The sequence below is a fragment of the Berghia stephanieae genome, chromosome 5 (genome assembly GCF_034508935.2).
Source record: "Berghia stephanieae isolate SIO BIC M18660-M18661 chromosome 5, UCSD_Bste_1.3, whole genome shotgun sequence".
Classification (NCBI taxonomy): Eukaryota; Metazoa; Mollusca; class Gastropoda; order Nudibranchia; family Aeolidiidae; genus Berghia; species Berghia stephanieae.
Window position 1 is genome coordinate 32,237,752 of NC_088364.1, and position 12,500 is coordinate 32,250,251.

Consider the following 12,500-nt stretch of genomic DNA (forward strand, 5'->3'; position numbering starts at 1 on the left):
TAATCTAATTCATTGTGTTCTCATTATTGTAATGGAGATCTAAAAAATACGCAAAATATTGTCCTTTACAACAACGTTCACCTAGTCCCATAATTAGGCTCGGATGCCAGACCTACATACATGATAACGTCGGTCTCATCATATCATATTATATTCCTTAAAATATTCACAGATTAGCTTTTCGACCCAACTGCTAAGTAGCTCAACCGGAAAGTAAATTGTATGGTTTATTTCATTTTTCCTGAGCACTTCCTTGTTTGTAATATTTATCCGTAGTTGTACTGTGTTATAGATAATTTCAAAGCATACCATGATGTAAACCATATCTATTATACATTCAGTTAAAAACAAACCGTTAATTCGTTAATTCTCGAGTTTTAAATCGATCTGGGGGCAAAGTGGCCGAGTGTTTAAGGCATTGTACTGTGATCCGGAAAGTTCCAGGTTCGAGCCTCGCTTCAGGCATTTTCGTTATTTTCCTTGGGCAAGACTATTAACCCCCAATTTGCTCACTTGGGCGATTCCTGTTGACATCAGACATCCGGTTTGATGGATTATCTATATTCCTTCATGGAATACCTAGGCGACGGTATCTTATGATGCCGTGGTGGAAGGGCATAATACGTTTTTATAAAAAGCGATCTGTGAGAGGACAGTTATTTCTTTCTTTCGAAGATTATTTAATTCCGGGTCTGGACCATTCGATTTATTGATAGATCTCGTCACATACAATAATAATAATAACAATAATAATAATAATAATAATAATAATAATAATAATAATAATAATAATAATAATAATAATAATAATAATAATAATAATAATAATAATAATAATAATAATACTTTTTGCATCCCAAAAAGCAATTTTTTTTGTACAAACGTGTTATAATTTACACAATAAGATAAAAATACAATAGAAATAGGATGTATATATAAAAAAGGAGCAGCTCCATAACCAGAGTCGCGCTTTATAATATGAATAATTTCAACACTGTAAAATAGTTAAAACTGTCACTATAAATTGAAAATTGAAAAGATTGCAAAACAAATAAATTAATAAATTAATATTTACATTTTTTGAAAGTAGAAATGCCAAATAATTATATAAATAAATGATTATTGCTTGTTGTTATAAAGCCTAATACTGGACGGCAGAAAAGATTTTCGGTGTCTCTCTGTTTTCGTTGAAATAGAGAAAGGGCGACCACTCCATACCTGACATAATAACTGATGGTCTCAGTGGATGATTCTGGTCATTTACTATTTTAGTTATTTTACTAATACAAAATTTCTCGTATAAAAGATCTACATCGTCAACATAGATAAACGTAGACGTAAATGTAAACGTAGCTATCTCCTCTACTAGTGAATGTTACTTTATGATAAGTGAAAATAAAAATATTGATGCATCGACCTTGTCAAAGCCACGTATTAGTTACAAAAGCTTACAATTCATTTTTCCGTTTTATATATCTTTTTTCTATACAGACAGTATCGTATCTACAAATCTGCATTGATATTAGATAAAAACTACAACATTTCCCAAGGAATGTTTCTATTTTTCTATAGAAATTTTGTGCTCTTTTTTTGGTTGCTTACTTTATATATAACACACACACACACATACACACACGCACGCACATACACACACACACACACACACACACATTCAAAACGATCATATACAATTTTTTTGATAAAAAGGAAAAGAATAGTTAAGCTCAATCTGTGAGATTGTCTAATACATTAATGGAAGGTTCGATTCCGACTTGAATGGCAAAATAGTTTAGCAGCGAATACAGCATAATGTAAGCTATCATAATATTATTATACATTTGTTTTTCAAGTGCATGAACAATTGGATTCAGTTGTCTGATGTCACGCCGCCCGGCAACGGCGGCCATCTTGGTTCGAAACAAAGAAAATCATTACTCATTATTCTTCATGTTGGCTAGAACTTTTCATATGTCTTGTGATGAGAGTGTGTAAAAGTCAAAACATGATCAGATTTATGTTTTTTTTTCTCCTCTGGAGAAATATTTCATATGGGCGTCCGCCATTGTTCAGATAGTTTAGAGCCAGTTACTAAGTTACCATGCGTCATTACGAGGGAAGTGACGTTACGACTGTTGAAGAGTATTGACCTAATGATAAAGAGGTAATCAGAGTCTAACTGCTTTGAGGGAAGGTAATTCGACAATATCTAGGGCACGCATTGATTATGTTTCTTCGAAAGTGGATAAAGCCAACTTGATGTTAAGTATGCTGTTGGGAAATAGATAGCTAAGGAGACCATCTTTTATTGTTACTCATTAGAGCGAACTGGTATTCTTTTTTCGGGTTGAAATAGACGCTTATATTGAATCTGTTGTAAAAAGTATGACATATTGTCTATGTCGTTGTATTATTGTGAGAAAACTGGTATATATTTTCTAAAATGGAGAAAACTAAAATTTCTTTCTTTTATTTTAAATCATTGAGACTTAAAGTTAACTTTTTAGTATCCGACTCTGTGGATGAGAATAAAAATATTCGCCTTGGGTGAAAGGGAATACAGCATCGAGTTTAGTCACGTCGTAACGTATATCAATTCCCGGAGAAAAGTGAAAGATTTATGAGTCTTTGGGTTGTATCTATAACGCTATTATAAATATAAGAAATCTGAATGAAAAAACATTTCACTTCTATTCTGGTTACAAATTCAAGGATGACAGAGATTAAAAACTTCGCGGCGGCGATGGGAGCTCGAACCCGCGACCTCCTGGCCTGGTCGTGGATAGCTCATACGGTAGAGTCACGATCTCCACGACCAGGCGAAGTTGTCGTACCAGTAAGGTCACGGGTTCGAGCCCCCATCGCCGCCGCAAAGTTTTTATTCTCTGTTGTCTTCTGGCACTCTCCTCTCACTTCATTTTTTTGTTATTATCAACATAAGTGCCTGTTCCGCTCACTTTTCTAAATGAAATTATGATACTCAAAAGGCGGTCACATTTAGAATAACGTTTCTATGATTTATCCAGAACACATAGACTCTCTATATTTCGTTTATCGGTAGATTTAAACGACAACTCATTTGTAAACTATTCCTAAATCCGAGACTACAACGAAATCTCAGATAAAGAATTTTTGACAAGTTGGTTGTCTTATTTAAACGATCGTAAAAATAAGTTATCATTTTTTGGTTTAAAAAATGTCAAATAACATTTTGTCAATGTAAAGAAAAAAAAAATATTTAAAAATTTGGCCAGAAAACTCGTCCTTCAAGTATTGATCGATTTAAACGACTCTCATCTTGGCAAAAACTCTCAAACCCGGGACTTCGCCGAAATCGAATATGTTTAAACCCCCATTATTCACAAGTGGGCATTATATAAATCACACACTTGCTTTCACTCTTTTACTGATCGGGGCATTTTCTGAATTCCTAGCTAAAAAATCACGCAACCTTTTCAGTATAGACCGTGTGTTGATCCAACCTTGGCGTGTCTGTGAATAATCTGTCTCTCATTTCCATTCCCATCTCTCCATCTTTGCCAAACGTCTGTTTGAACAGGAACATCTGTCATTTACCATAATTAAACCTTTAAATCTTTCTTTAACGTGCATTAAATAAAGCTCATGCCGCATTCGTGCGTCATCAGGTGTGATTTTATAACAATCTAATTATTTCATCTTGCAGCACTAGTTTGTCCTTCAATCAATCGTATCAATCCACATAAGAAACATTTGATTATTCCTATTTTATATAACTATCAAGGTTAATGACACTCTATTTTGTGAATTAAATTAAATAAATCAAATTAACCTACGATATAAGATATGCCTACACTATATAAATAGGCGAAAATTTAACACTGTTTCCCAGAGGTTATATGCCTTAAACCCAACTTTAGCAGATATCATGGTCATTAACTCTACCTACTTTAACATGGGTAGAAATAATGATGGCATCAGCCAATGCCTTCTATATAGCTATAGTAGCTATATAGAAGCGGGCCTTGCATCAGCGCCATCATCACAAGTATTCTCATCATCGTCTTCGTCATCATCATCATCATTATCAACATCATCACAACTACAACCACCACCAACGCCACAACAATAACCAACACCACCACCACCACCACCACCACCATCATCATCATCATCATCATCATCATCATTTAAGCCATTAACATTATCAGTTAAGTATGTCATAAGTGCAAGTAATACACAAAGGTACATCAACTTGATATATTGAAAACGAACTTTATTAAGATAAGTTAACATTTTGGTCTATTTAAATCAAAAATGCTTAAGATATGATTAGTTAACATTCGCGTTTATTTGAATAAAAATGTTTAAGATATGATTAGTAACATTCACGTCTATTTAAATCCAGCCTCGATACTCCGAATATCAAAATAGTACGGCTGCCTTGCCACCGGGCTCTATACAAATAGCAGGACGGGATCAATCCTAATAACCCTTTAACATTTCTCTTGTGTTCCAGAGACAAGATGAGATCAAAGAAGTACAGGAAGACATCGCGTCTTTGCGCCGGAAGCTTGACCAGGGAGACAGGGGAGAAAATGACGACAATGACGATGACGATAGAGGAAGAGGTGATGATTCGAGGTAACATCCGGACGACATCTCCGCTCCCCATCATCTTCCCACCCTCTTGCAACCACAATAATAATATTATCATTATTAATATTTTTATTTTAGTAATAAAATTATTTTGTTTTCGACAACTCTCCCAGTGTTTTGTAGTCCAACTGTGATATTATTATTAGTAACGTAGTTTTCTCCCTTAACGTTGTTATTTTGACTTGGAAAAACATGTCTTTCCAAAAGGATTCAACAGTTGTGACGTCACTTCTCTCGTAATGACGCATAGTAACTGGTTCTAAACTATTGGAACAATGGCGGACGCCATTATATCCATCGCCACCCTTATGAAATACTTCTCCGACGAGCATAAGAGTGTATCCACAGCAGGAAAAACATTATAAATATGATCATGTTTTGACTTATATACATTCTGATCACATCACATGTGAAAAAGTTCTAGACACCATAAAGAATAAAAAGTACCGATTTTCTTTGTTTAGAACCAAGCTGCTTGTTGCTGAGCGGATGTGACATCAGACTATTGAATCCTATTAGTTATTTTTTTTTAAAACCTTTCTCTAACCAATTATTCTGTATTTATTGTACAAAACATTAATTTCAATACTGCTGAATATATTTTTTTCGTGTACGATCTGACGGGGTTTATTTGAATTCCCTTTCTTTTTCTTCTTCATTTTTGAAAGTTATGTCAATAAATTTATGCCTGTAGAACATCGATATTTTAGAAATGACTTCATGAAAAAAAAGATGAAAAGCCCCACAATGCGTTGCCATATTGATGCTTCGCGTTCAGCCATAACGCTCGCAACATTCGCCAGCCAGAAATAATGTTCCAACACACAAAAAAGCAAACAAACAAACACAACTATGTTTGATTAATACATTTTAGTGAGAACTACTCAGAAAAATGGCTGAATAAAAACAATAACAAAAGACCTGAGTGACGTCAATTTGTTCTATCTATATACTCTCTCAAACATAATTGACGCGGTCAGACAAAAATCTCACTCTCGCCTTAAATCCCATTTCTACAAAGCCTTAGGGGGATTTTTTTCTCTTCTGTCCATTTTAACTCTCCCCTTACCAGCCATTTTCAGAATTTTCACGAATTTTGCCCCACCCAACACAAAAATAGACATTTCTTACTCAACCAGAAAAGCAACAAGTACATTCTATACATAACATTACTCAGCAAAATGAGCTCTACAACACAGTGTCGAGTTTATATAGCGATAACAACAAATTTTCTTTAAATGTTGTGATGTGCAATAGAAATCAGAATAATAAAATTGTTGGTTGTATCCTAACGAATGTGACGATTTTCAGATGGTTGGTAAGTAGAGGGTTAACTCCCCGCTCAGGGCTCCACATTGGACCAACATTAAATTAATCATAAACAGTACAAAAGACTGTAGTCTTTTAAAATTAGTCAAATAAACTTATGCGTTTTAGACTTAGTCCCATTAAATAACTAAACATAGTTTAATGCCCCACCAATATAGACCTAGATAACCACGCCTCCCCGACAGTCGTCATTATGTAAACAATGGCAGTGATTGGTAAACATAGCAATCTATACAGGTTTTACTATCGATGGTATGGGTTTAAGTAAAATACCTACTGTTCTCCCGCTTGATCAATAGAACAAACACAGGGGATTATGTGTACACTTTAACGTTTATAACATAATCGAGAAAATCGCGTGATAACTAGTGATCCATCTGGCGGTATAAAAACAATAACAATGATCAGGAGAGGTCGATTTCATTCACATGGTTGTTTATAAACAACCAACCATGTTTGCCCGAGCACGTTTAAAGGTGTGTCACAAATTCCATGTTTTGATTGATCAAACATCTACTGGTTGATATGTATTATTCATCCCTCTTTCCCCACAACTTATCCAGACTTCTCTACTTCTTCATCTCCATCCCAATTTAGTTTCATTCTTGTGGTTCTCTTTATTATACTAACATTGTGTCCTGCCAGTAGTCTCTTCTCTTGGCTAGAATACACTGTACAAGTGAAAGATTTGTTTTAAAAGTATGGAATAAACAGAGACTCAGAGGAACAATTCCATTCGCCTTATCACTTTACTATGCAAATAATACTAAGTTAATCAATTAATTAATTGGTAAATCAATTAATTTAGTTAATTTTACTAAAGGAATCTTCAAAATATATTCAATTTTAAATTTATTTTTTTATTGGGAGGAAAAGAGATGTGAGGAAAACATAATTGGTTAAGGATATGAAGTTCATTAATGTTCTTGCAGCCGACAGCCTCGAGCATACTGTTCTGAAATTAGCTTACCTGAACGCTATGAACTCAGGAAAAATGTTATGTATGATCATTAATTTGCTTAAATCACCGTGCAAAAGTACTGGAACAATGACATAACAAAATAAATAATCTTTTTATGTTATGTATTCGGGAGTTGGAAACAAATAAATCACGTTTAAATAAACGTGGATTTTGTATTTTCTTCGAAGCATTTTGTTAAGTAGCTCTAAGATGCGATGTCACATTATGCAAAAATAAGTGGAGAAATGCAACCATAAGTGGTCCAGTCCTTTAGTGTAAGAAGTTAATGGACCGATACATTTGTTTCAGTGGGATTCCTCTCTGAAGACTCTCTGCTTCAGCTTTACCTGAGTTTCTTGTTACACATTATGTTCATTTCTTAATTTTGATAATAACAAAATGGGGCTATGCCGAACTATCGTTTTTGTAATTATCAACAAAACAAAAAAAATACAATTTTTTAAAGAAGCATCCAATATATTAAATTATTATGACAAGTTGTCGCTTTCATCAGTTTCTGTAGAATAAATAATGATGAATAATCCGAAAACTGAAGGTCTGTCATCAAATGTAAAGAAGAGATGGTCTTTGAAAGCGTGGCAAATGTGCGGAAATGTGTGTAACACTGTTTTAAGTTATCGACCCAATGAGGAGCTATTTTGAATGTTCTTTTCGTGCTCGATTGACAGTTCATTATTCATTTCAGAGAATATGAACAATTCTAAAGTTTTTCACAGACTTTTTTAAATAAGTGAAGTTTGACGTTTTTCGTGTCGAATATTGCAAAAAAAAAAAAAAGACATTTTGGGCACACTTTTTACATTCTCTTATGTCATCTTTAAACTTGTGTAAAGAAAGATTATTTTGTAATTAAAAGATATAATTATAATACTTTAAATATATAATCTGCTGATGTATTTTCTGTGATATAGTAATGTCTTGCATCCTGCGAATGTTATTTTCAATGACTAGGACCCTATAAGTCCACAATAAAATTACATAATGTTGCCACATTGGCGTAAATTCTGTGATATTATTTTATTACCACTTAGCTTGTTTAAATCATTATCGATTTGAAACGACAGGTCACTCGCAGTATGTTATTAATATGTATACAGTCGTAACGCTAACTTTTTTGTTTGTAACATGTTAGGGAAGTTGAGGACGTTTTATTCTTGAAGTTAAAATAATTTCTGTAATAATTGAAAACTAATTTTAACATCCATATGCCGTGATTTGCACTACTGTATTATAAGTTTAAAAGTTTGTTGTAAACTATGCTAATTAATGTAAAAGCACGTTACACTATTGCCACTATTTTAAGATCAAATATGATTTTTAGCAACTAAACAACTAATATGATAATTTCGAAGGCTATTATTTATGATTATATATTAGATGTGAACAAAAATAATTTTACCTCATTTCCGCAGTTTGCACTGAAACGTATCCGCTTATTTTAACACGCACCTTTAAAACGGTATACGGTAGTAATCAATTAAATTGAAACGAAACAATGAATGTTAGATAATTGTTATGTCTATTATTGTTTGTTATTTATTCATTTAGATTTAATGCATTTATTGATCTGATTCTTTTGACAATTGGCGTCTATATTGATGATTTCGATCTCTTTCTTTCTTTCTTGTTATTATTATTATTACTGTAATAATAATAATAATAATAATAATCATCATCATCATCATCATCATCATCATCATCATCATCATCATCATCATCACCATCATCGTCGTCGTCGTCTTCATCATCATGATCATCATCATCATCATCATAATCATCATCATCATTACTATCACTATAATCATAAATATTAATTTTTCGCATTGAATGCATAGGGGCCAGTTTCTGTTGGTCTGATTTACCAATTAAGTTTGTTTTTTTTTAACCACCCATAAAATGTTTTGTTTCTTTTGTTTCAAAAGTTGTGCCTTTCTTCATGAAAATAAAAAAAAATCTCTATCTTAACCTACTATAATTCGTCAAATGACAATGTAGGTCTATATATAAACTAAAGATATAGACAACAGTAAGTCCAATAATATGCTCCATTATCGATAGAGTAGAACTTAGTTGTCCATCTGAGATGTGGTGTACACTCTCTTTCATTTAAATAAATTGTTGTCAATAGTCTTGACGTCATATCTTCATCACTTTCGGTTTTAAAGCACTTTTTAAAAAAAACATAAATAACAATGTCAAATTGGATTTAAGCTTCAATTTAATATACGAAAACGGATAAAATGGACGTTTCAGATTTCCCCTTTATCAACAAAACAGGATGAATGTAACATTACCGACGAATGAGATAATGTGGTAATGGCGTTGTTAAGATGAATAAACAAAAACATTGATGGGCAGGAAACTGATTAAAATGTATCTGTTTTCGTATATCAAATTGAAGCTTACTTTCAATTTCACATTGTCATTTATTTCTTCGAGAAAAAAACAAACATACAATATCAGTAGCAGTATTCCATAGAGTACTTCAATTAAGGTCTCAAAATTGTCTCGGGAGTAGAGATTCAGTTCGCATTGGGTCATGCGGTGGCGTCTCGGTATGCAGATTCATATGAGATATTCATGTCACTATGACAAATAAAGCATTGTCGAATAAGGAATTTAGAAGCGGAAGTGATGAGGACATGACGTCACACTTTGTTCCCGATCATGTGTTGTTTACTTTTATATCAAATCTTTTTTTCTGAATCACATTTGTGACCCATCGGTTCAATCTGGTATTTTGTCAAGGTAGGATTGATGCCCAAAAATAACTTTACAAGTCAAAAGTGATGAGAAGTACGACATTTTTTATTTCGTCAGTTCAAGAAACATTACTTTTCCACACCTCTCATGTAATAATATCAAGCTTACAATACTAATTTGAGATTATCAAGCGTTAAATTTCAGCAAACATTAGGTTTTGTGAAAAGAAATATTCAAATATTTTTGAAAATGTCTTTTATACAAAGAGAACCAAATCATAAATCGATTGAGGGCTGGAATAAAAGTTGTCTTAACTCTTGCACGTCTGGAGTTTTAAAAAAAGCAAGCCTGTAAGAATATATTTTTATTCCTCTCTTATAGATTCAATATTTATTGTCTAGGTTACTCCGACTTGCTACTCTATTGATGCTGTGGGCCAATTTATTCCAGTAGGAGTGATATGACTGTGATTAAAACACCTTTGATATTTGGGAAAATATCGTTTTCTGTAATATTTCATGTATGTTTAGTTTAGATTCATAAATTCATTTCATGTTCTTGCCATTTCATGCATCCGACGTGTACATACATGCAGGTCTGACATCCGAACCCGATTATGGACTTAGTTTAACATTTTTGTACTGGCCAATATTTTGCGTCTTTTTGTTTTAGATTACCATAACAACAATGAGCCCATAATTAACTGTGTTATCAGACCTGCAAATAAGTGAACGTCTCATCAAGTTCTTTCATTAATGCGACACACTAACATTATAGTGTTTTCCTCCAATAAAGTTTTATATATAATAGAAAATTCCTTTCCCTGGATTGGTTGTTGTGTTCATAGATACTAACTTCTCTTCCTTGCATATTATGTTCTGTTATTTACAGGGTACGTGTACGTACGCAATGCAATACAATATGTAATCTACAGTCTGAAAACGGTGAAATTCTGGATTGATATTAATGCCAAAATCCTATTTTATCGCCACAAGTTTGAAACTTGGGTTAGGCACATGTCTTGTATTGAGTAAGTAGAACATGTATTAATTAAGTACGCTCTTCCTCTCAGCATCGTTAGACGCAATTGATAAGGCATTCCATGAGGGACTGCAGATAATTCAATATAATAATAATAAGACTTAAAGGCGATCGCAAATTAAGTTCTCTGAAACTTAGAATGTCATTGGAATCTTCATCTGTTCCCTATTACAACCGTTCTTCTTTGTCTTAATTTTTCTTGTGCTCTTTGAATCGTAAATTTATAATTTTATGATTATCCAATTTTATGCTTTTTTTTTTTTTGCTGACGCTAAAATGACTTAAAAGTGTAGCAAGCATCGTAAAACCCATAAAAGCAAACAGAGAAACAAAACTTAGGTCCATTTTCTCAGTTTTAACCATAAATTCAACTTTCAGCCATAATATCACTCCGATATAACACCGTATTGAGTCAATGGGTCATATATAATAATGCCCTTATCAACCGCTTGCCGAATCTGTAAATGTCAGCATTCGACCATGTTGGGAGGTAATCGGTTTCATTACGAAGACCCACGAAAATGAAATACCCATCCCTTCGCCATGTCTTTGATCGCATCGGTGGGAGATGAGATGACTTTTTAATGTCACAATCGTTTATGTCGATCTAAGAATAGACAGGGATGTATAAGGCGGACAGAATCTAACTAAATTCTAACGATTCAAACGAAAAAGTAAGCTATGGTTTACAAAGATGGCATGACTTCTGGCGTTTTCCTTCATGTAAGCCACATTTTACACTCACCTCAGGAGTTCATAAATGTATGACACTAGTTCAAAAGAATATGATAATATAAGTAAATTGTTCTAAAAAGTCGCAAGGAAATGTGTGATATCCAAGTCCATTGAAATATAACATATCCAAGCCAATAGATTTTTAATAAATATCCAAGGCAATGGAAATCTGTAATAATCTGTAGTAATCTGTCCATGGAAATGTAGGATATGAAAATTTGCCATAAATAGTCCCGTGGAAATGTGAAAAAACTAAGCCCATGGAAATTTGGGATAGGTAGGCCATGGATTTGTGAAGTATCTTTATCCATGGACATCTAAGATTATTAGGCCGATGGAATTGTAGGCTAACTAGGCCCGTGGGAATGTGTAATAATTAGGTACATGGTAATATGCAATAACTACGCTCGTAAACTGATGGAATAATTGAGGTGTGGAAGTCCACAAATGGAAAAGTACAAAATTAGACCCACGGACATGCACAATAACCAGACTAGCGTTTCAGTATACATTATTTTTATTCTAAAACATTAATTTCGAAGTAGTGATAAGTTGATAAGAACTCTGTCACTTCACAATATTATTATACTTCGTTAACCAAAGTTGTTCCAAAGAAGTTTTTATTGCAATGTACTTCATTTCGTCAACAATGGAGTATACATAGGCGTACGTATGGCATTATATCGACAAATTGTTTCTTCTTTATCGAATCAATGCAAGTTAGGGCAGTTTGTATTAAACTTGGAAAAAAATGACATGATTGCTTCGCCAAGAAAATATTGAGCAGGACGAAGGACTTGAACAATTAATTGAAAATGCAAATTTCTCTGATTTTTTCATGCACCTGTCACTATTACGAAAGAAACACCTGTTGGGATAAAAGAAAGAAAAACATGTTTCTTGACATCCCGAATGACTAGCCTATTAACGAGCTGATTATTCTTAAAAATCACAAGCCAATCCTTTTTGCCAGATTGTATAACTACCTAGTGTGTACAGTAAATTATGTACGGTAAAAATTCTTTAACTTTTTAGTTAAATGATTAAGCATATGTAATGTAAGTAGTTTAATCTC

At 33.3% G+C, this 12,500-nt stretch overlaps 1 protein-coding gene across 8 annotated transcripts in view; it reads left to right on the plus strand.

Annotated features, from left to right (window-relative positions):
• LOC144972762 (coiled-coil domain-containing protein 154-like) overlaps positions 1 to 5,528 on the plus strand; it is a 105,159-nt gene extending 99,631 nt beyond the window's left edge. For 5 of the 8 annotated variants that reach the window (XM_078914370.1, XM_078914373.1, XM_078914372.1 and 2 more), the window contains one exon: positions 4,496 to 5,528. Coding sequence is in view for 3 of the 8 variants with exons in the window: in XM_078914373.1 (XP_078770499.1) it covers positions 4,496 to 4,624 (129 nt within the window). In the remaining 5 variants the exon portion in view is untranslated. The remainder of the gene's footprint in view (positions 1 to 4,495) is intronic. The other 3 variants (XM_078914369.1, XM_078914368.1, XM_078914366.1) reach the window with 1 other exon arrangement.
• Positions 5,529 to 12,500: the final 6,972 nt, after the last annotated feature.